The following is a 24,889-nucleotide window of genomic DNA, read 5'->3' as shown; positions in this document are numbered from 1 at the left end:
GCACAGGGTAGGGCAGTGTGAGCAGAACCAGTGGTGTCGTTTGACTTAGCAAACGAGGATCGGATGTCGTCGACCTTCTTTTCAAAATGGTTGACGAAGTCATCTGCAGAGAGGGAGGAGGGGGGGGAGGAGGATTCAGGAGGGAGGAGAAGGTGGCAAAGAGCTTCCTAGGGTTAGAGGCAGATTCTTGGAATTTAGAGTGGTAGAAAGTGGCTTTAGCAGCAGAGACAGAGGAGGAAAATGTAGAGAGGAGGGAGTGAAAGGATGCCAGGTCCGCAGGGAGGCGAGTTTTCCTCCATTTCCGCTCGGCTGCCCGGAGCCCTGTTCTGTGAGCTCGCAATGAGTCGTCGAGCCACGGAGCGGGAGGGGAGGACCGAGCCGGCCTGGAGGATAGGGGACATAGAGAGTCAAAGGATGCAGAAAGGGAGGAGAGGAGGGTTGAGGAGGCAGAATCAGGAGATAGGTTGGAGAAGGTTTGAGCATAGGGAAGAGATGATAGGATGGAAGAGGAGAGAGTAGCGGGGGAGAGAGAGCGAAGGTTGGGACGGCTGTCATGTTTTGTCTTATATTGTCTTGTCATTTTGCTTTTCCTTCTGTTCGTTTTCCCCCTGCTGGTCTTTTTAGGTTCGTTCCCCTTTTTCTCTCTCCCTTCCTCTCTCTCTTCTCTCTATCGTTCCGTTCCTGCTCCCAGCTGTTCCTATTCCTCTAATCAATCATTTAGTCTTCCCACACCTGTTCCCTATCTTTTCCCCTGATTAGAGTCCCTATTTCTCCCCTTGTTTTCCGTTTCTGTCCTGTCGGATCCTTGTATATTGTTCACCGTGCTGTGTCTTTGTATCGCCCTGTCGTGTCGTGTTTCCCTCAGATGCTGCGTGGTGAGCAGGTGTCTGAGTCTGCTACGGTCAAGTGCCTTCCCGAGGCAACCTGCAGTTTATTATCGAGTCTCCAGTCAGTTCTCGTGATTACGAGTGGAATTGTTTTTTATGCTTTATTTACCGCTCCGATTTGTCTAGGAGTATTGCTATTTCCTTAAACTGGATTAAAGACTCTGTTTTCGCCAAGTCGCTTTTGGGTCCTCATTCACCTGCATAACAGAAGGATCCGACCAAAGAATGGACCCAGCGACTACAGACGCTCGTAACACTGCCGTCGAGATCCAAGGAGCCATGCTCGGCAGACACGAGCAGGAATTGTCTGCTGCTCGTCATGCCATGGAGAACCTGGCCGCTCAGGTTTCCGACCTCTCTGGACAGTTCCAGAGTCTTCGTCTCGTGCCACCTGTTACTTCCTGGTCTGCCGAGCCTCCGGAACCTAGGGTTAATAACCCACCTTGCTACTCCGGGCAGCCCAAGGAGTGCCGCTCCTTTCTCACCCAGTGTGATATTGTGTTCTCTCTCCAACCCAACACATACTCTAGAGAGAGAGCTCGGGTTGCTTACGTCATTTCACTCCTTACTGGCCGGGCTCGAGAGTGGGGCACAGCTATCTGGGAGGCAAGGGCTGATTGTTCAAACAATTACCAGAACTTTAAAGAGGAGATGATTCGGGTTTTTGACCGTTCAGTTTTTGGTAGGGAGGCTTCTAGGGCCCTGGCTTCCCTATGCCAAGGTGATCGATCCATAACGGATTACTCTATAGAGTTTCGCACTCTTGCTGCCTCTAGTGACTGGAACGAGCCGACGCTGCTCGCTCGTTTTCTGGAGGGACTCCACGCAGTGGTCAAAGATGAGATTCTCTCCCGGGAGGTTCCTTCCAGTGTGGACTCTTTGATTGCTCTCGCCATCCGCATAGAACGACGGGTAGATCTTCGTCACCAAGCTCGTGGAAGAGAGCTCGCGTCAACGGTGTTTCCCTGCTCCGCATCGCAACCATCTCCCTCCTCTGGCTCAGAGACTGAGCCCATGCAGCTGGGAGGTATTCGCATCTCGACTAAGGAGAGGGAACGGAGGATCACCAACCGCCTGTGCCTCTATTGCGGATTTGATGGACATTTTGTCAATTCATGTCCAGTAAAAGCCAGAGCTCATCAGTAAGCGGAGGGCTACTGGTGAGCGCTACTACTCAGGTCTCTCCATCTAGATCCTGTACTACTATGTCGGTCCATCTACGCTGGACCGGTTCGGGTGCTACATGCAGTGCCTTGATAGACTCTGGGGCTGAGGGTTGTTTCATGGACGAAGCATGGGCTCGGAAACATGACATTCCTTTCAGACAGTTAGACAAGCCTACGCCCATGTTCGCCTTAGATGGTAGTCATCTTCCCAGTATCAGATTTGAGACACTACCTTTAACCCTCACAGTATCTGGTAACCACAGTGAGACTATTTCTTTTTTGATTTTTCGTTCACCTTTTACACCTGTTGTTTTGGGTCATCCCTGGCTAGTATGTCATAATCCTTCTATTAATTGGTCTAGTAATTCTATCCTATCCTGGAACGTTTCTTGTCATGTGAAGTGTTTAATGTCTGCCATCCCTCCCATTTCTTCTGTCCCCACTTCTCAGGAGGAACCTGGCGATTTGACAGGAGTGCCGGAGGAATATCACGATCTGCGCACGGTCTTCAGTCGGTCCCGAGCCAACTCCCTTCCTCCTCACCGGTCGTATGATTGTAGTATTGATCTCCTTCCGGGGACCACTCCTCCTCTGGGTAGACTATACTCTCTGTCGGCTCCCGAACGTAAGGCTCTCGAGGATTATTTGTCTGTGTCTCTTGACGCCGGTACCATAGTGCCTTCTTCCTCTCCGGCCGGGGCGGGGTTTTTTTTTGTTAAGAAAAAGGACGGTACTCTGCGCCCCTGCGTGGATTATCGAGGGCTGAATGACATAACGGTTAAGAATCGTTATCCGCTTCCCCTTATGTCATCAGCCTTCGAGATTCTGCAGGGAGCCAGGTGCTTTACTAAGTTGGACCTTCGTAACGCTTACCATCTCGTGCGCATCAGAGAGGGGGACGAGTGGAAAACGGCGTTTAACACTCCGTTAGGGCATTTTGAGTACCGGGTTCTGCCGTTTGGTCTCGCCAATGCGCCAGCTGTTTTTCAGGCATTAGTTAATGATGTTCTGAGAGACATGCTGAACATCTTTGTTTTTGTCTACCTTGACGATATCCTGATTTTTTCACCGTCACTCGAGATTCATGTTCAGCACGTTCGACGTGTTCTCCAGCGCCTTTTAGAGAATTGTCTCTACGTGAAGGCTGAGAAGTGCTCTTTTCATGTCTCCTCCGTTACTTTTCTCGGTTCCGTTATTTCCGCTGAAGGCATTCAGATGGATTCCGCTAAGGTCCAAGCTGTCAGTGAGTGGCCCGTTCCAAGGTCACGTGTCGAGTTGCAGCGCTTTCTAGGTTTCGCTAATTTCTATCGGCGTTTCATTCGTAATTTCGGTCAAGTTGCTGCCCCTCTCACAGCTCTTACTTCTGTCAAGACGTGTTTTAAGTGGTCCGGTTCTGCCCAGGGAGCTTTTGATCTTCTAAAAGAACGTTTTACATCCGCTCCTATCCTCGTTACTCCTGACGTCACTAGACAATTCATTGTCAAGGTTGACGCTTCAGAGGTAGGCGTGGGAGCCATTCTATCCCAGCGCTTCCAGTCTGACGATAAGGTTCATCCTTGCGCTTATTTTTCTCATTGCCTGTCGCCATCTGAACGCAACTATGATGTGGGTAACCGCGAACTGCTCGCCATCCGCTTAGCCCTAGGCGAATGGCGACAGTGGTTGGAGGGGGCGACCGTTCCTTTTGTCGTTTGGACAGACCATAAGAACCTTGAGTACATCCGTTCTGCCAAACGTCAAGCTCGTTGGGCGTTATTTTTCGCTCGTTTCGAGTTCGTGATTTCTTACCGTCCGGGTAGCAAGAACACCAAGCCTGATGCCTTATCCCGTCTTTTTAGTTCTTCTGTGGCTTCTACTGATCCCGAGGGGATTCTTCCTTATGGGCGTGTTGTCGGGTTGACAGTCTGGGGAATTGAAAGACAGGTTAAGCAAGCACTCACGCACTCTGCGTCGCCGCGCGCTTGTCCTAGTAACCTTCTTTTCGTTCCTGTTTCCACTCGTCTGGCTGTTCTTCAGTGGGCTCACTCTGCCAAGTTAGCTGGTCATCCCGGTGTTCGAGGCACTCTTGCTTCTATTCGCCAGCGCTTTTGGTGGCCGACTCAGGAGCGTGACACGCGCCGTTTCGTGGCTGCTTGTTCGGACTGCGCGCAGACTAAGTCAGGTAACTCTCCTCCTGCCGGTCGTCTCAGACCGCTCCCCATTCCTTCTCGACCATGGTCTCACATCGCCCTAGACTTCATTACCGGTCTGCCTTTGTCTGCGGGGAAGACTGTGATTCTTACGGTTGTCGATAGGTTCTCTAAGGCGGCACATTTCATTCCTCTCGCTAAACTTCCTTCCGCTAAGGAGACGGCACAAATCATCATCGAGAATGTGTTCAGAATTCATGGCCTCCCGTTAGACGCCGTTTCAGACAGAGGTCCGCAATTCACGTCACAGTTTTGGAGGGAGTTCTGTCGTTTGATTGGTGCGTCCGTCAGTCTCTCTTCCGGGTTTCATCCCCAGTCTAACGGTCAAGCAGAGAGGGCCAATCAGACGATTGGTCGCATACTACGCAGCCTTTCTTTCAGAAACCCTGCGTCTTGGGCAGAACAGCTCCCCTGGGCAGAATACGCTCACAACTCGCTTCCTTCGTCTGCTACCGGGTTATCTCCGTTTCAGAGTAGTCTGGGTTACCAGCCTCCTCTGTTCTCATCCCAGCTTGCCGAGTCCAGCGTTCCCTCCGCTCAAGCGTTTGTCCAACGTTGTGAGCGCACCTGGAGGAGGGTGAGGTCTGCACTTTGCCGTTACAGGGCACAGACTGTGAGAGCCGCCAATAAACGTAGGATTAAGAGTCCAAGGTATTGTTGCGGCCAGAGAGTGTGGCTTTCCACTCGCAACCTTCCTCTTACGACAGCTTCTCGTAAGTTGACTCCGCGGTTCATTGGTCCGTTCCGTGTCTCCCAGGTCGTCAATCCTGTCGCTGTGCGACTGCTTCTTCCGCGACATCTTCGTCGTGTCCATCCTGTCTTCCATGTCTCCTGTGTCAAGCCCATTCTTCGCACCCCCCGTTCGTCTTCCCTCCCCCCCTCCCGTCCTTGTCGAGAGCGCACCTATTTACAAGGTACGTAGGATCATGGACATGCGTTCTCGGGGACGGGGTCACCAATACTTAGTGGATTGGGAGGGTTACGGTCCTGAGGAGAGGAGTTGGGTTCCGTCTCGGGACGTGCTGGACCGTTCACTGATTGATGATTTCCTCCGTTGCCGCCAGGATTCCTCCTCGAGTGCTCCAGGAGGCGCTCGGTGAGTGGGGGGGTACTGTCATGTTTTGTCTTATATTGTCTTGTCATTTTGCTTTTCCTTCTGTTCGTTTTCCCCCTGCTGGTCTTTTTAGGTTCGTTCCCCTTTTTCTCTCTCCCTTCCTCTCTCTCTTCTCTCTATCGTTCCGTTCCTGCTCCCAGCTGTTCCTATTCCCCTAATCAATCATTTAGTCTTCCCACACCTGTTCCCTATCTTTTCCCCTGATTAGAGTCCCTATTTCTCCCCTTGTTTTCCGTTTCTGTCCTGTCGGATCCTTGTATATTGTTCACCGTGCTGTGTCTTTGTATCGCCCTGTCGTGTCGTGTTTCCCTCAGATGCTGCGTGGTGAGCAGGTGTCTGAGTCTGCTACGGTCAAGTGCCTTCCCGAGGCAACCTGCAGTTTATTATCGAGTCTCCAGTCAGTTCTCGTGATTACGAGTGGAATTGTTTTTTATGCTTTATTTACCGCTCCGATTTGTCTAGGAGTATTGCTATTTCCTTAAACTGGATTAAAGACTCTGTTTTCGCCAAGTCGCTTTTGGGTCCTCATTCACCTGCATAACAACGGCGCGATACCATCCGAGTAGGGGCAGTGTGGGAAGTGTTGGATGAGAGCAAGAGGGAAAAGGATACAAGGTAGTGGTCGGAGACTTACATTTACATTTACATTTAAGTCATTTAGCGGACGCTCTTATCCAGAGCGACTTACAAATTGGTGCATTCACCTTATGACATCCAGTGGAACAGTCACTTTACAATAGTGCATCTAAATCTTAAAGGGGGGGGGAATACTTATCCTATCCTAGGTATTCCTTAAAGAGGTGGGGTTTCAGGTGTCTCCGGAAGGTGGTGATTGACTCCGCTGTCCTGGCGTCGTGAGGGAGTTTGTTCCACCATTGGGGGGCCAGAGCAGCGAACAGTTTTGACTGGGCTGAGCGGGAGCTGTACTTCCTCAGTGGTAGGGAGGCGAGCAGGCCAGAGGTGGATGAACGCAGTGCCCTTGTTTGGGTGTAGGGCCTGATCAGAGCCTGGAGGTACTGAGGTGCCGTTCCCCTCACAGCTCCGTAGGCAAGCACCATGGTCTTGTAGCGGATGCGAGCTTCAACTGGAAGCCAGTGGAGAGAACGGAGGAGCGGGGTGACGTGAGAGAACTTGGGAAGGTTGAACACCAGACGGGCTGCGGCGTTCTGGATGAGTTGAAGGGGTTTAATGGCACAGGCAGGGAGCCCAGCCAACAGCGAGTTGCAGTAATCCAGACGGGAGATGACAAGTGCCTGGATTAGGACCTGCGCCGCTTCCTGTGTGAGGCAGGGTCGTACTCTGCGGATGTTGTAGAGCATGAACCTGCAGGAACGGGCCACCGCCTTGATGTTGGTTGAGAACGACAGGGTGTTGTCCAGGATCACACCAAGGTTCTTAGCGCTCTGGGAGGAGGACACAATGGAGTTGTCAACCGTGATGGCGAGATCATGGAACGGGCAGTCCTTCCCCGGGAGGAAGAGCAGCTCCGTCTTGCCGAGGTTCAGCTTGAGGTGGTGATCCGTCATCCACACTGATATGTCTGCCAGACATGCAGAGATGCGATTCGCCACCTGGTCATCAGAAGGGGGAAAGGAGAAGATTAATTGTGTGTCGTCTGCATAGCAATGATAGGAGAGACCATGTGAGGTTATGACAGAGCCAAGTGACTTGGTGTATAGCGAGAATAGGAGAGGGCCTAGAACAGAGCCCTGGGGGACACCAGTGGTGAGAGCGCGTGGTGAGGAGACAGATTCTCGCCACGCCACCTGGTAGGAGCGACCTGTCAGGTAGGACGCAATCCAAGCGTGGGCCGCGCCGGAGATGCCCAACTCGGAGAGGGTGGAGAGGAGGATCTGATGGTTCACAGTATCGAAGGCAGCCGATAGATCTAGAAGGATGAGAGCAGAGGAGAGAGAGTTAGCTTTAGCAGTGCGGAGCGCCTCCGTGATACAGAGGAGAGCAGTCTCAGTTGAATGACTAGTCTTGAAACCTGACTGATTTGGATCAAGAAGGTCATTCAGAGAGAGATAGCGGGAGAGCTGGCCAAGGACGGCACGTTCAAGAGTTTTGGAGAGAAAAGAAAGAAGGGATACTGGTCTGTAATTGTTGACATCGGAGGGATCGAGTGTATGTTTTTTCAGAAGGGGTGCAACTCTCGCTCTCTTGAAGACGGAAGGGACGTAGCCAGCGGTCAGTGATGAGTTGATGAGCGAGGTGAGGTAAGGGAGAAGGTCTCCGGAAATGGTCTGGAGAAGAGGGGAGGGGATAGGGTCAAGCGGGCAGGTTGTTGGGCGGCCGGCCGTCACAAGACGCGAGATTTCATCTGGAGAGAGAGGGGAGAAAGAGGTCAGAGCACAGGGTAGGGCAGTGTGAGCAGAACCGGCGGTGTCGTTTGACTTAGCAAACGAGGATCGGATGTCGTCGACCTTCTTTTCAAAATGGTTGACGAAGTCGTCTGCAGAGAGGGAGGAGGGGGGGGGGGGAGGGGGAGTAGGATTCAGGAGGGAGGAGAAGGTGGCAAAGAGCTTCCCAGGGTTAGAGGCAGATGCTAGGAATTTAGCGTGGTAGAAAGTGGCTTTAGCAGCAGAGACAGAGAAGGAAAATATAGAGAGGGGAGGGAGTGAAAGGATGCCAGGTCCGCAGGGAGGCGAGTTTTCCTCCATTTCCGCTCGGCTGCCCGGAGCCCTGTTCTGTGAGCTCGCAATGAGTCATCGAGCCACGGAGCGGGAGGGGAGGACCGAGCCGGCCTGGAGGATAGGGGACATAGAGAGTCAAAGGATGCAGAGAGGGAGGAGAGGAGGGTTGAGGAGGCAGAATCAGGAGATAGGTTGGAGAAGGTTTGAGCGGAGGGAAGAGATGATAGGATGGAAGAGGAGAGAGTAGCGGGGGAGAGAGAGCGAAGGTTGGGACGGCGCGATACCATCCGAGTAGGTGCAGTGTGGGAGGTGTTGGATGAGAGCGAGAGGGAAAAGGATACAAGGTAGTGGTCGGAGACTTGGAGGGGAGTTGCAATGAGGTTAGTGGAAGAACAGCATCTAGTAAAGATGAGGTCAAGCGTATTGCCTGCCTTGTGAGTAGGGGGGGAAGGTGAGAGGGTGAGGTCAAAAGAGGAGAGGAGTGGAAAGAAGGAGGCAGAGAGGAATGAGTCAAAGGTAGACGTGGGGAGGTTAAAGTCGCCCAGAACTGTGAGAGGTGAGCCGTCCTCAGGAAAGGAGCTTATCAAGGCATCAAGCTCATTGATGAACTCTCCGAGGGAACCTGGAGGGCGATAAATGATAAGGATGTTAAGCTTGAAAGGGCTGGTAACTGTGACAGCATGGAATTCAAAGGAGGCGATAGACAGATGGGTAAGGGGAGAAAGAGAGAATGACCACTTGGGAGAGATGAGGATCCCGGTGCCACCACCCCGCTGACCAGAAGCTCTCGGGGTGTGCGAGAACACGTGGGCGGACGAAGAGAGAGCAGTAGGAGTAGCAGTGTTGTCTGTGGTGATCCATGTTTCCGTTAGTGCCAAGAAGTCGAGGGACTGGAGGGAGGCATAGGCTGAGATGAACTCTGCCTTGTTGACCGCAGATCGGCAATTCCAGAGGCTACCGGAGACCTGGAACTCCACGTGGGTCGTGCGCACTGGGACCACCAGATTAGGGTGGCCGCGGCCACGCGGTGTGGAGCGTTTGTATGGTCTGTGCAGAGAGGAGAGAACAGGGATAAACAGACACATAGTTAACAGGCTACAGAAGAGGCTACGCTAATGCAAAGGAGATTGGAATGACAAGTGGACTACACGTCTCGAATGTTCAGAAAGTTAAGCTTACGTAGCAAGAATCTTATTGACTAAAATGATTAAAATTATACAGTACTGCTGAAGTAGGCTAGCTGGCAGTGGCTGCGTTGTTGACTTTGTAGGCTAGCTGGCAGTGGCTGCGTTGTTGACACTACACTAATCAAGTCGTTCCATTGAGTGTAATAGTTTCTACAGTGCTGCTATTCGGGGGCTAGCTGGCTAGCTAGCAGTGTTGATTACGTTACGTTGCGTTAAAAGAACGACAATAGCTGGCTAGCTAACCTAGAAAATCGCTCTAGACTACACAATTATCTTTGATACAAAGACGGCTATGTAGCTAGCTATGTAGCTAGCTACGGTCAAACAAATCAAACCGTTGTACTGTAATGAAATGAAATGAAAATGTGATACTACCTGTGGAGCGAAGCGGAATGCGACCGGGTTGTTGAGTGCGGAAGTTCTATTCGGTAGACGTTGGCTAGCTGTTGGCTAGCTAGCAGTGTCTCCTACGTTAAGGACGACAAATAGCTGGCTAGCTAACCTCCATGTGTTTCCATGTGTAATCTCATATTCACAACATCAGAATAAACTATCACCCATTTTAGTATCAAAATATATCAAATTAACCTGAGAAATGTCTCAATGTCACACTCTTGTGGCGAATACATGTAATACCTAGAATGTACCACATATTTTCCTTAGCTAACAAAACCAGGCTAATACGCTGTTAGCTGGTGCTCATAAATGTATAAATCATATGCTTTATACATTTATCATAAATTACCTGTATTGTATACAGCGGAATAAGATAACATACCATGCCATGAGGTGTTGAGGGAAAAACAGATTATCTATAGATTGGACATAATCTTTTCTAAGCCTAGGGATAACGGGAAATACACAAGCCGTAGGCTACATCGGAATGTTTGCTTGCAGGGAAAAATTGTAGGTTTCTAACATTTATGGTTGCGATTTAATTCATATAAATATAAACTATGCACATTATAAGTTTCATTAACATGCGATGCAGGCGTTAGTTATTAAGTCTTTGGTGTCATGTCATTTCAGGTGGTACGGTTGCCTAGGTTTATACATGTCCCTTATCACCCCCCATAGAGTAGGGTTGATCCGAGCGTTCTGCCATTACAACTGCAGTCAAGCTAACTGGCTAACGACTTCCAGACACAAATGAGAGAACACCTCACTCTGACCATTTTACTCGCGCTGTCAGATCTGGTTAGGCTGTCTTCATATTATCCAGAGCGTTGGTGACTGTAACTGTACTGCTGGCAACAATTTAATTAGGCTTTTTTGCCGAGGTTTTACTCACACCGATTAATTTCAACGGGTGTTGAGCGTTCGTACATTCATAAATTATCTTGCGCTCTGGCACACTCAGACGAAAGCGCTCTGAAATCTGAGTAGAAACCAGAATATATTTACGAATGTATCCTTTGAAAAAGGAGGGCTCGTCCGGGATTTGAACCCGGGACCTCTCGCACCCTAAGCGAGAATCATACCCCTAGACCAACGAGCCAAGATACACGTTACCGGAATTATGTACATTTCTTCATGCCATAAAAATAACGTACTGACTTCCATAGTTTTGATTATCTAGGCCTAGTTTCCCAATAGCGATTAATACAAATAAAATGTTATTAGTCACATGCGCCGAATACAACAGGTGTATACAGTGAAATGCTTACTTACTGCCCCTAACCAACAATGCAGTTAAATAAGAATAAGAAATAAAAGTGACAAGTAATTAAAGTTTAGCAGTAAAATAACAATAGTTGGCTGGCCCTCGCTTCATACTCGTCGCCAAACCCACTGGCTCCAGGTTATCTACAAGACCCTGCTAGGTAAAGTCCCCCCTTATCTCAGCTCGCTGGTCACCATAGCATCACCCACCTGTAGCACGCACTCCAGCAGGTATATCTCTCTGGTCACCCCCAAAACCAATTCCTCCTTTGGCTATCTCTCCTTCCAGTTTTCTGCTACCAATGACTGGAACGAACTACAAGAATCTCTGAAACTGGAAACACTGATCTCCCTCACTGGCTTGAAGCACCAGCTGTCACCAGATTACTGCACCTGTACATAGCCCATTTATAATTTAGCCCAAACAACTACCTCTCCCCCTACTGTATTTATTTATTTATTTTGCTCCTTTGCACCCCACAATTTACATTTCTACTTTGCACATTCTTCCACTGCAAATCTACCATTCCAGTGTTTTACTTGCTATATTGTATTTACTTCGCCACCATGGCCTTTTATTGCCTTTACATCCCTTATCTCACCTCATTTGCTCACATTGTATATAGACTTATTTTTCTACTGTATTATTGACTATGTTTGTTTTACTCCATGTGTAACTCTGTGTTGTTGTAATTTGTTGAACCGCTTTGCTTTATCTTGGCCGGGTCGCAATTGTAAGTGAGAACTTGTTCTCTCTCAACTTGCCTACCTGGTTAAATAAAGGTTAAATAAAAATAAATAAATAAAAGCCACACTTTGCGAACATTCTCTCTGTATGGTGCTTTGGGAAACGCATGTTAAGAGCTTCGGACGTTATAAGAAATACATATAGTTAAAACAAACACTCGTAAGCCTACATTTCTCGTAAGCCTACAAATTCTGCAGTAGAGCAGGTTGAGAGCTTCAAGTTCCTTGCTGTCCACATCACCAACAAACTTTCATGGTCCAAGCACACCAAGACATTCGTGAAGAGTGCACGACAAAACCTATTCCCCCTCAGGAGACTGAAAAGATTTGGCATGGGTCCCCAGATCCTCAAAAGGTTCTACAGCTGCACCATCAAGAGCATCCTGGTTGCATCACTGCCTGGTATGGCAACTGCTCGGCATCCAACCGCAAGGCACTACAGAGGGTAGTGCGAACGGCCCAGTACATCACTGGGGCCAGGCTTCCTGCCATTCCGGACCTTTATACCAGGCGGTGTCAGAGGAAGGCCCTAAAAATTGTCAAAGACTCCAGCAATCCTAGTCAAAGACTGTTCTCTCTGCTACTGCACGGCAAGCGGTACCAGAACTCCAAGTCCAGGTCCAAGAGGTTTCTAAACAGCTTCTACCCCCAAGCCATAAGACTCCTGAACAGCTAATCAAATGGCTACCCCCTTATATATTTATTTTATTTATTTCACCTTTATTTAACTATGTAAGTCAGTTAAGAACAAATTCTTATTTACAATGGCGGCCTATCAAAAGGCAAAAGGCCTCCTTAATAAATTAAATAACAAAATAGGACAAAACCCACATCACGAAAAGAGACAACACAACATGACAGAAAGAGAGACCTAAGACAGCAACACAACTTGACAACAACATGGTAGCATGGTAGAAAAACAACAACATGGTAGGAATACTGATAAAATTGAAAGAAAGACAGTGCCGCTCTTAGATCAGCGTTCTCCCTTTCAAATCTTACGGTAACATTTGAATTATTCCACAATGCTGACGATGGATCAGCTCCTATGAGATATTATCACATATGGCTATAACTATTGAGGCAGCTTATTCTAATGCTTACCCTATAATAATGCACTAAATAAAGACTTGACACATCATTGCACACATGTAGGCTACGCATCATGAAATATATTGAGGCAAAAATAACAGACAGTAACATACAAATAGCTACGCTAAATAAATAAATGTAAATAAATGTATTTCAATATAATTTAAATATATAGGTATACTGTGGAAGTCGGAAGTTTACATACACCTTAGCCAAATACATTTAAACTCAGTTTTGCACAATTCCTGACATTTAATCCTAGTAAAAAATCCCAGGCTTAGGTTAGTTAGGATCACCACTTTCTTTTAAGAATGTGAAATGTCAGAATAAGAGTAGAGAGAATGATTTACTTCAGCTTTTATTTCTTTCATCACATTCCCAGGTGGTCAGAAGTTTACATACACTCAATTAGTATTTGGTAGCATTAAATTGTTTAACTTGAGACAAACGTTTTGGGTAGCCTTCCACAAGCTTCCCACAATAATTTGGGTGAATTTTGGCCCATTCCTCCTGACAGAGCTGGTGAAACTGGGTCAGGTTTCTAGGCCTCCTTGTTCGCACACGCTTTTTCAGTTCTGCCCACACATTTTCTATGGGATTGAGGTCAGGGCTTTGTGATGGCCACTCCAATACCTCGACTTTGTTGTCCTTAAGCCATTTTGCTGCAACATTTGGAAGTATGCTTGTGGTCATTGTCCATTTGGAAGACCCATTTGCGACCAAGCTTTAACTTCCTGACCGATGTCTTGAGATGTTGCTTCAATATATCCATATAATTTTCCTGCCTCATGATGCAATCTATTTTGTGAAGTGCACCAGTCCCTCCTGCAGCAAAGCACCCTCACAAAATAATGCTGCCACCCCGTGCTTCATGGTTGGGATGGTGTTCTTCGGCTTGCAAGCATCCCCCTTTTTCCTCCAAACATAACGATGGTCATTTCAGCCAAACAGTTCTATTTTTATTTCATCAGACCAGAGGGCATTTCTCCTAAAAGTACGATCTTTGTCCCCATGTGTAGTTGCAAACCGTCGTATGGCGGTTTTGGAGCAGTGGCTTCTTCCTTGCTGAGCGGCCTTTCAGGTTATGTTGATATAGGACTCGTTTTACAGTCGATATAGATACTTTTGTCCCTGTTTCCTCCAGGCTCTTCACAAGCTCCTTTGCTGTTGTTCTGGGATTGATTTGCACTTTTCGCACCAAAGTACGTTCATCTCTAGGAGACAGAACACGTCTCCTTCCTGAGGGGTACGACGGCTGCGTGGTCCCATGGTGTTTATACTTGCATACTATTGTTTGTACAGATGAACGTGGTACCTTCAGGCATTTGGAAATTGCTCCCAAGGATGAACCAGACTTGTGGAGGTCTACAAATTTTTTCTGAGGTCTTGGCTGAACTGTATGTAGCCTGCTGTATTCATCTTTTCATACAGTCATCTTTTTTCCAGCAAGCTTTCATCTGATTTGGGTCCCTCTTCTCTTTAAGCCATTACATTTGCCGCATAAAATGGCCCAGGTGTCTTCCTTCTTTTTGACAGTCATGTTGTCTGTCTTTTTATCCTCCAGTACGTTACTAAATTCCTCCATCGTCAGCTCCGACAATAGTTTTTTTTTTCCATAAGCAGAGAAATGTGAACTTCTTTGATGTGCCATGATCAGGTGGCAAGCGGACAAATAAAACATAGTTAAATAACATTAAGTAATGACAATAATAAATAATATTGTATGCTCGCTAGCTTGGTTCATAAACTAACTAGATACAGTAGCTAACGTTAGCTAACAAATTAGTTTTCTGTCTAGTACTGGAAAATAACAGATTTCAATTCACATCAGCCAACCCATGAGAACCTGTCACGATGGAGTTGCAGTAGTTTTAACGTTGCATTGTTAGTATTTTATAACAGCAACTTTGTGGCCTCATTTGTCAAGTAGGCTAGATACTTAGTTTCAACTCACGACACCTCATATATTGGTGTAACATGTCACGTTTGTTGATGGAAGAATAAGACCAAGGTGCAGAGTGGTAAGCGTACATCATTTTATTTGATGAACACTGCACTGCACTGCACTGCACTGCACTGCACTGCACTGCACTGCACTGCACTGCACTGCACTGCACTGCACTGCACTGCACTGCACTGCACTGCACTGCACTGCACTGCACTGCACTGCACTGCACTGCACTGCACTGCACTGCACTGCACTGCACTGCACTGCACTGCACTGCACTGCACTGCACTGCACTGTGACGCTACATGCAGTGCAGAAAGCAACTACACACAAACAAGATCCCACAAACTAAAGGTGGAAAAAAGGCTGCCTATGTATGATCCCCAATCAGAGACAACGATAGACAGCTAGCTGCCTCTGATTGGGAACCATACCCGGCCAACAAAGAAATATAAAAACTAGAATGGCCACCCTAATCACACCCCGACCTAACCAAATAGAGAAATAAAAAGTCTCTCTAAGGACAGGGCGTGACAACTAATCATAGTTTATGAAGTGGTGCAACACATCTGATTAATTTTAAACCTTGATTTACAAAACCTAGATTAGCTCTAATTTACACCATGTTGGTGCAACCCACCCACCCACCCGATGCTCCTACAAAGCCTTAAAGGCCCTTTCTCACCAAGTCAAATCAAATCAGAGTTTATTTGTCACGTGCGCCGAATATAACAGGTGTATATAACAGGTGTAGACCTTAGACCTTATGCTTACTTACAGGCTCTAGCCAATAGTGTGGGGGAAAAAAAGGTATGTGTGTGTGTGTGTGTGTAGGTAAGTAAAGAAATAAAACAGTAAAAAGACATTTGAAAATAACAGTAGCAAGGCTACATACAGACACCGGTTAGTCAGGCTTAATGAGGTAATATGTACATGTAGGTATGGTTAAAGTGACTATGCATATAGGATGAACACAGAGTAGCAGCAGCATAAAAATAGGGGTTGAGTGGGTGGGGAGGCACACAATGCAAATAGTCTGGGTAACCATTTGGTTACCTGTTCAGGAGTCTTATGGCTTGGGGGTAAAAACTGTTGAGAAGCCTTTTTGTCCTAGACCTGGCCCTCCGGTCTTGCCATGTGGTAGTAGAGAGAACAGTCTATGGCTGAGGTGGCTGGGGTCTTTGACAATTTTTAGGGCCTTCCTCTGACACTGCCTGGTGTAGAGGTCCATAAATATTTTACTTTTCATTTAAGTTTTGGTTCAGAAGATCATGATAGGGTATTTAATCTGTAAATGTCATGCATAAATGTATTTGATAATGGTATGTACAGCTATACTGCAAAAAGAAAAAAAAGACCAACATAAAGTGTCTTAATAGCTTCAATTCATCTAAAAGTTTGTTTGTATGCATGTATGTATGTATGTATGTATGTATGTATGTATGTATGTATGTATGTATGTATGTATGTATGTATGTATGTATGTATGTATGTATGTATGTATGTATGTATGTATGTATGTATGTATGTATGTATGTATGTATGTAGTTTACAATGATGCATGTAATCAAATCTGAAGGTGGTAGCTAATTCTTAATCTTATACAAATGTTGGTTAGAATAAGGCCAATATCATGTGTTCTTCTGCCATACAAGTCTAACATTCCACTTACATCAGCGCGATTTGTACTTTAAAATATGCCAGTCTGCGAATATGATTGGCATATGGAGGGCGTGTTCGTAAATTCAATCTGGCGTGCCAGAGAGCGCTCTGAGCGTTCGTAAATTCAGAGCGTCGGCAGATTGTCCATTTGTAAATTCAGAGCCACACTGGACCCTCTGGCAGAGGAGAAGGATTGATCCGAGCGTTCCGCTGCGTCTACGGCACTGCATCTCAGTGATAGAGGCGTCACTACAGACCCTGGTTCGATTCCAGGCTGTATCACAACCGGCCGTGATTGGGAGTATCATAGTGCGGCCCACAATTGGCCCAACGTCGTGCGGGTAAGGCCATCATTGTAAATAAGAAGTTGTTCTTAACTAACTTCCCTAGTTAAGTAAAGGTCTAATACACAATAAATAAACAACGGTTCCCAAAATAACTGGCTAACATTGGTTAGCTACACAAATAATCGTCCAAGCAGAGCTGGTTAGGCTGTTTTCATGTTATCCAGGGCGTTGATGACTGCAACTGTGCTGCTGGCAACAATTTAATTACGCTTCTTTGCCGACACAACCATATTCAACTGGTGTTGAGCGTTCGTAAATGAATCAGTTATTCTGCGCTCTGACACACTCAGATGAGAGCGCTCTGAAATCGGAGTAGAAACCAGAGACTTTACGAACGCGCCTGCATACGGGTCTTTATCGGGATATGTGTTGTCGTCACCCATTCTCAGCCATCTTGTTGAAACGGAGAGAGCCACACACCTCGAATATAAACCCTGTGCTGTCAGTAAAAGCAGAGGTAAGACAGCGAAGATTAATTGCATAGTTTTGCTATAAAATAAAGCTAAACTATCGAAACAAGCATTCACGATGCTAAAGAGCCCAGTTTTAGCGATTTGAGCGCGTTTATGAGGGTTGTTATAACAGCATGTTTGCTTGGCCTTGAGGCTTGGGACTCAAGTATGTGGGAGCACCGCATTGAATCGGAGCGAGGTGGGAGCCATTTCTGCGTTGTGGCGGAGGCCGCACGGAGGTTTGGGGGTTATTAAGGATTCACTTGTCAGTTCATTACTTCTGTGCGATTTTGTGACAGTATGCCTTTTTGATTGTTTTCCTTTCGAGACACTTAGCATTTTTGTAGAAATGACTGAGCGTCAACGATCGATTGTTGCTTAAATCTTTGTAAAACTAAGTTCGCTAGCTGGTTAACAGTAGTTATGCTACTATAGCTAGCAAACTAACCTCGCTAACCTTATCGATATAACGTTAGCTAGCTGGTCCAATAGTTAGCTAACTGTCTTATAATATTTGAACATGGTATAATTATTGGTGGTTAAATACAGTAGCTACAACATCAATGATTCTGAACTGTTGTATCCACTGTACAGTAGCTGTCATGCTGTTACTTAGCTAGCTAGCATGTTACTACCTATTAAGCTAGTTTAGATACGTTAGTTTGCCAACCAACTTGGCAGCACAGTTGCACATTGGCTATCTAGGTACCGATAGTTGTTTTAGAAATGTTAACTGTCAGGCTAGTTGCACTGTCTAACATTAGCTAATTAACAGCAGTATTGCTAGTTAGCTCGAGCTACGTATGGGGAACGTGCGTGAGTCAGTCGGATTAGCAGGCTAATTATGGTCAGCCAAATAGGAAGTTAGCTAGCTACTGTAGTTCATGTGTTTGAAATGAAATGAAGGTGCTTTATGCAACTTGTTATGTAACTTGAAAAGTTTGTTGTTAGCCAGGTAGCTAATTTGCGAAAATTCCTTGTCTTATAACAACGTTATACAAACGTGATCATACATAGACATGCATATAAAGTAATTTGAGTTCAATAGTTAGACTTCATCTAAGCCTAGTACATTGTGTCGGCATGAAACATTAAAAGTCCAATTGTATTGGCTACTAGAAATGTGTAAGTTGAAACTTGAATATTTTCCTTACATTTCCATTTTTTTGGCCGCAATTTGTTCCTATTCACAACCTGAAGTCACAGACTACAGTACTGACAGTGACATACTGTTTGGAATATAATAAATCATTTGTGACGGGTGTTTTGGTTTTGTTTTTTTCTTTTTTTTTACAAAGGAGTTGGCAGTTTCTTTGTCACTATAAATAATCAATCAAATTCGAATGTTGATTGGATGTAGCCCACACGTGGCTTGCAACAGGCGAAAAGTCCATCCCATGCATGCTTCCTGTTTATCCTATAGCTAGACAGATTGCAGTTTGAACATGCCTTTAGGTAGCTAACTAAACTCCACAGTGAAGGAAGTTTCTGATCAACTCCATCAACAACTGAGTTGCACAGAGACCAGGCTTTGTGGAATTCAGATCAGACTCCATTGACTGAACCAAGGTCAATATTTTTTTTATTATTAAAAAATATATATTATGAAAGCTCACCATGTACCTATGTTTGCAGAAATCCATACCTTTTCTATAAATGTTAATCAAATACAACCCCCGCCTGTTTCCTTGTTGATTTAATTGGCACATGTGCAGTTGCCATTTTAGAGCAACAGCAATGAGCAAATAGTCAGTGGTTGCATTTCATTAAAGAGATACTTCGGGATTTTGGCAATGAGGCACCTTATCATCTTCCCCAGAGTCAGATGAACTCACGGATACCATGTTTATGTCTCTGCGTGTATTTTGAAGGGAGTTTCTAACTAGCCCTAGTGCAATTGCTAACTAGCGTTAGTGCAATGACTGGAGGTATATGGGTATCTGCTAACATTGAATCTGGGGATGTAGATAAAGGGCCTCTTTGCCAAAATCCCGAAGCATCTCTTTAACGTTTATTGGAAAAGTATGGATTACCGCAGGCAACTACAGAGGAAAAACATACTGTAGGTCCGAGGTAAGAGTTTCATGGTTAACATAATTTGAAGTGTTGACCTTGAGCAAATTGATGTAATCAGAGCTGAATTCCACAAATCCTGGTCTCTGCTTCACTCCATTGGTGGAGTTGATCAGAAGCTTCCTTCACCATGGAGTGGAGTTTATTTCGCTAACCTAGGGTCATTATCTGAATGGTCTGTGAACTAACTAGGTAGCCTGTATACAGCATACAATAACTTGTTTGTGATTATTGTCATTTGAATGCAAACATCCAAGTTTATTGTAGTATTTCCAGAATAAAGCCTGTGGGCAGGGAAAGGGAGACACTGTTGTCAATTATTGGTGTCTGAGGAGCCTCTTTCCTAACTGGGCAACTTCCTAAAATGGCTTCAGTCGATTGAAATTGTACTCCTTGTATAAGGGAGGGATGGGGCTATCCTCTGGAATGAGTTGGAATACCACAAACTCACTGTAAGATCCAATCGGCCTACATCTAAAACATTAATAATTTGGGAAAATGATTGGCTGATGCAATATTTGTTACACCATCAAAACACTTTTTAACCATAATTTGGGTCTGTAATCTCACTACTAGAAATTGATATACGATTTTCAGTTGCATTGGCAGATTAATTACTGACTACATCTCCAAGAAAAATATTCAACCTGAAGTTTGGTTTTTGTTGTAATAGGCTAATAATGTTGGCCCTTTCCTCCCCATAGAAGTTCTAGAAAGAATGGCAGAAACTCAGACACTCAACTTCGGACCAGAATGGTTAGTAAATATGAATTCTTGTTGAGCTGAAATGTTGAATCAGGTTGATTAACAGGGATCTGGGTTGTTAGGCTGGTTTTTCGTTTGACACGTGGTGCAGTGGAGACTCACATTTTGAGGCCTGTCAGTTGTCCTCAACTTCACTTTTGTCTTTCTCCTTCTGTCCCTTTTCCTATTCCTCCCCTCCCCCACTCCCTTCCCCAGGCTCCGGGCCCTGTCTGGGGGTGGCCATGGGGGTGGTAGCAGCAGTAGCGTTGCCACCTCACCACCACTCTCTCCTGCATTGCCAAAGTATAAACTTGCGGACTACCGCTACGGGAGAGAAGAAATGCTAGCACTTTATGTCAAGGATAGGGAGGTGAGGCAAAGGAATTCTGATGTGTTCTAAAAGGATACAGATATATATGATTGACATACAAATAAAGTGACTTGTATTGGCATGTTCTAAAAAGTGACATTTACATTGTACCTTTTTGTGGAGTCATTAAAAAAAATCTAATATATAATGGCCTTTTCCTGTAATATGTGTATTAAAACCTGACATTGCAATGGCTCATATACCACCCCCCCCTCTCTCCTTATCAGATCCCTGTAGACTTACATGATAAGGATTTTCTGCCCATTTTACAAGAGGAGCCTCTGCCACCGCTGGCACTTGTAGCTTTTACAGAGGAAGAGCAGGTTGGTGCTTTCACTGTTCATATAAGAGGCCATGCTAGAATGAATATGCACAATTACAACTATGCCTTTCTCAGTGTCCTTACCCATTTTGTTGCTAACCTAGTAAGTATAATTGTTTGCCATAGACATGTCTTTTTAAATTCTTGTCAGTCTCTCTTCATCCCCCTCTTTTTCCCTCTATCTCTCCCCACAGAGAAATTTCTCCATGTCTGTAAACAGTGCAGCAGTGCTCAGGCTGATGGGAAGAGGAGGAGGCCCGGTGGGGCCAGGGGCACCGAGGGGTCGAAGCACTTCACGGGGAAGAGGTGAGGTGGAGTGTCTTGTTGTGTCAATGTGTGCATCCCAATAGTCTAATGTGACTTTGCTTGTCTCTTCTTCGTGAAAGTGGTATGGAGGAGGCAAAGCATACAGTTGCGTTCAACTGTTAAATTATTTCAGTCAGTGCTGAAATAACAATCCACTTCAGATTATATTGACTGAGACCCACCCTTCAGAATGTTAACAATATTGTGCCGGTTGCACAGAAGGGAATTAACAGTATCACTCTGTTTCTACGCTTGATTATGCCTCTGTCAGTAGAAGCTATCGCAGCTGGTTGATCATCACCAGCTAGCGCCAACATTAAAGTGTAGTGTGTGTGTTTGAATCCTTCTCGAGTGTAGTATGATTTGTGGATTAAAATAAAGTATTTCAAATGTGTATCTGGCAGGACGGGGTAGAGGAGATGGAGGGTTTTACCAAAGAAGTTTTGATGACGTGGAGGGAGGCTTTGGCCGTGGAGGCAGGGAGATGCACCGCTCCCAGAGCTGGGAGGAGAGGTAATGGACTACCCGCTCTAGAGACACAAGTTCAACTGGAATTATACGCACATTAACCTTTGACTTCAATGGATGATTTATGCAAAAGTTGAGTGGGCGCATCTTAAATTGGGTTCCAGGCTAGTGGAATGAGAATGGTCAAGACCATGGCTTTCCAACCCTGTTCTAGGAGATCTACCATCCTGTAGGTTTTCACTCACACCCTATTCTAGCCTCATTCAAATAGTTTGCTGGTTGATGCACAATCAGGTTAGTTACAACAGGAAGGTAGCTCTGAAGGAACAGGGTTTGAGAGCCCTGGTCTAAACCCTTTTGTTTTATGGGATTTACGTATTGTCATGTTTGATGTCTGTTTTTACCTGCATGCTCAGTCATCCTTTTTGTCTTTTTTTTCTTTTTTCAAAGTCAAGCTGAGTCTATTTTCTCCCCATCTAGGGGAGACAGAAGGTTTGAAAAGCCAGGTCGAAAAGAGTCAGGTTTGTGTCAATACTTTCTAGTCAAGTAATCAATGCGGTATGAATGATGTGCTTAAATGACAGTTACAGCATTTACAGGTAATCATTTATTTTTCTTTGTCGCTCCTCTGTCTCCATTGACTTGGCAGAAGTTGCTCCTGCCCACTTTCCGATGAATCATAGTAAGTTTGCCCTCCGCCCTTGCACTTATACACGTCCCTTTCTTGTCAAGGGGAACTAGCTGCTGTTTCTCCAAAGAATATAAACTCAGCAAAAAAAGAATAGTCCTCTCACTGTCAACTGTGTTTATTTTCAGCAAACTTAACGTGTAAATATTTGTATGAACATAACAAGATTCAACAAATGAGACATAAACTGAACAAGTTTCACAGACATGTGACTAACAGAAATGGAATAATGTGCCCCTGAACAAAGGGGGGTCAAAATCAAAAGTAACAGTCAGTATCCTCATGGACTGCACAAGATTAGCCAGTTCTTGCTGTGAGATGTTACTCCTCTCTTTCACCAAGGCACCTACAAGTTCCCAGACATTTCTGGGGGGAATGGCCCTAGCCCTCACCCTCCGATCCAATAGGTTCCAGAGGTGCTCAATGTGATTGAGATCTGGGCACTTCGCTGGCCATGGCAGAACACTGACATTCCAGTCTTGCAGGAAATCACGCACCGAACGAGCAGTATGGCTGGAGGGTCATGTCAGGATGAGCCTGCAGGAAGGGTACCACATGAGGGATGAGGATGTCTTCCCTGTAACGCACAGCGTTGAGATTGACTGCAATGACAACAAGCTCAGTCCGATGATTCTGTGGCACACTGCCCCAGACCATGACGGATCCTCCACCTCCAAATCGATCCCGCTCCAGAGTACCAGCCCTGGTGTAATGCTCATTCCTTCGACGATAAACGCGACCATCACCCCATGTGAGACAAAACCGCGACTCGTCAGTGAAAAGCATTTTTTCGTAGTCCTGTCTGGTCCAGAGACGGTGGGTTTGTGCCCATAGGCAACGTTGTTGCCAGTGATATCTGGTGAGGACCTGCCTTACAACAGGCCTACAAGCCCTTAGTAGAGCCTCTCTCAGCCTATTGCGGACAGTCTGAGCACTGATGGAGGGATTGTGTGTTCCTGGTGTAACTCAGGCAGTTGTTGATGCCATCCTGTACCTGTCCCGCAGGTGTGCTGTTCACATATACTAATCCTGTGCAGGTGTTGTTACACGTGGTCTGCCACTGCGAGGACGATCAGCTGTTCGTGCTGTCTCCCTGTAGTGCTGTCTTAGGCGTCTCACAGTACGGACATTGCAATTTATTGCCCTGGCCACATCTGCAGTCCTCATGCCTCCTTGCAGCATGCCTAAGGCACGTTCACGCAGATGAGCAGGACCCCTGGGCATCTTTCTTTTGGTGTTTTTCAGAGTCAGTAGAAAGGCCTCTCTTAGTGTCCTAAGTTTTCATAACTGACCTTAATTGCCTACTGTCTGTAAGCTGTTAGTGTCTTAACGACCGTTCCACAGGTGCATGTTCATTAATTGTTTATGGTTCATTGAACAAGCATGGGAAACGGTGTTTAAACCCTTTACAATGAAGATCTTTGAAGTTATTTGGATTTTTATGAATTATCTTTGAAAGACAGGGTCCTGAAAAGGGGACGTTTTTGTTTTTTTCTGAGTTTATATTTTCTATGCTAAAACTGAGGGTAAAAGTGTACTTCACAAGGGCCTAACTGTAACGCTGTACATTGCTTAGTCAGGCAACAAAACAGCGCTACAAACGTTTAAACAATCTCCTCACTTATTTATTCTCATCAAAGACCATATCAGGCTAAAAGATTGTATTGCTACATATGTAATCGAGTAAAAATAAATAAATGTTATTCAATTGTTTTCCCTCCAGTCCGTGCTAACTACGAGGATGTTGGGACCGGCGTGGGAGGCCTGCCTGTGAGGAAGCACGATTTTACACGTTCGGAGAGCGAGAACTGGCGCACGTCCCGCGACGAAGCAAATGGTGAGGACGGTGACGAGGGGGGGCTGGCGCCTGGCGGGTGCCCCGCGACGCGACAGTGACCGGTGGTGCCCCCCGAGTCCAGGTGTGCCCTGTAGTGATCCTACACCGCTGCCACCATATTGTCCCGTTGGCAGGCGGTGGTTTTAATTGCAGGCCTAACGCGGTACAGGTTGATTTTTAAAAAGGCAGGCTTATTCTGAACTCTTAAATCACAACGGACACCTCAAATGTCTCCAGTTTAGGACACCTAAGAGAATGGGTTTTCAACAGGGAGTACTGGAATCCATTCAGACACACAATAACCCCCCCCCCCCCCCCCCCCCACATTGATCTAAAGTAGTGGGCTTTAATGTGAGAGAATGGCTGGGGTGAAGCTGAGTGACCGGGTCTCTAAACCGCTTCTCTCCTCAGACGGGCTGCGGTCGGCAGTGCGGCGAGAGGTGCACCTGGGGGAGCAGCCACGGCAGCGCCGGTTCCCATTCGACGCCAGAGAGGACGAGCGCGGCTACAGGCGTCCCCGGTCAGGCAGTGGCAGCCTGGAGGAGGATGGGAGCAGCCTGCCAGAGTGGTGCTTGGAGGACGCTGAGGAGGAGACGGGCACTTTCGATTCGTCCGGAGCCTTCCTCTCGCTCAAGGTTCGAGTGAGTGTGAACTCCATATAGTCTAACAAACATCACTTGTTAAAAGGGATGCTTCGGGACTTTTGCAATGATGCCCTTTATCTACTTCCCCAGCATCAGATTAACTTGTGGATACCATTTTGTATGTTTCTGTGTCTAGTATGAAGAAAGTTAGAGGTAATTTTGTGAGCCAATGCTGACTAGCATTAGCACAATGACTTTATTTTTTGTAATTTTGTTTGAACTTTTATTTACTAGGCAAGTAAGTTAAGAACAAATTATTATTTCACTTGTTTTTCGAAACCAGGGTCTGTAGTGACTCCTCTAGCACTGAGATGCAGTGCTTTAGACCGCTGTGCAACTCGGGAGCTG

At 46.1% G+C, this 24,889-nt stretch overlaps 1 protein-coding gene and 1 non-coding gene across 2 annotated transcripts in view; one reads left to right on the top strand and one right to left on the bottom strand.

Moving 5' to 3' along the window:
- The window catches only part of LOC124009511 (GRB10-interacting GYF protein 2-like), a 55,645-nt gene that overhangs the window by 3,732 nt on the left and 27,024 nt on the right, over window positions 1-24,889 (top strand). The window contains 10 exon segments of the mRNA XM_046321357.1: window positions 19,867-19,918; window positions 20,123-20,276; window positions 20,504-20,599; window positions 20,793-20,904; window positions 21,309-21,417; window positions 21,853-21,893; window positions 22,022-22,054; window positions 23,784-23,914; window positions 23,916-23,979; window positions 24,309-24,532. Coding sequence (XP_046177313.1) covers window positions 19,867-19,918; window positions 20,123-20,276; window positions 20,504-20,599; window positions 20,793-20,904; window positions 21,309-21,417; window positions 21,853-21,893; window positions 22,022-22,054; window positions 23,784-23,914; window positions 23,916-23,979; window positions 24,309-24,532 — 1,016 coding nt within the window.
- Window positions 10,606-10,677, bottom strand: trnap-agg. Its single transcript has one exon. It is a non-coding gene; the product is annotated as a tRNA-Pro (tRNA).

The sequence above is a fragment of the Oncorhynchus gorbuscha genome, linkage group LG22 (genome assembly GCF_021184085.1).
Source record: "Oncorhynchus gorbuscha isolate QuinsamMale2020 ecotype Even-year linkage group LG22, OgorEven_v1.0, whole genome shotgun sequence".
Lineage (NCBI taxonomy): Eukaryota > Metazoa > Chordata > Actinopteri > Salmoniformes > Salmonidae > Oncorhynchus > Oncorhynchus gorbuscha.
Note: the sequence above shows the minus strand (reverse complement) of the source record. Positions and strands in the feature narration are given on the sequence as shown.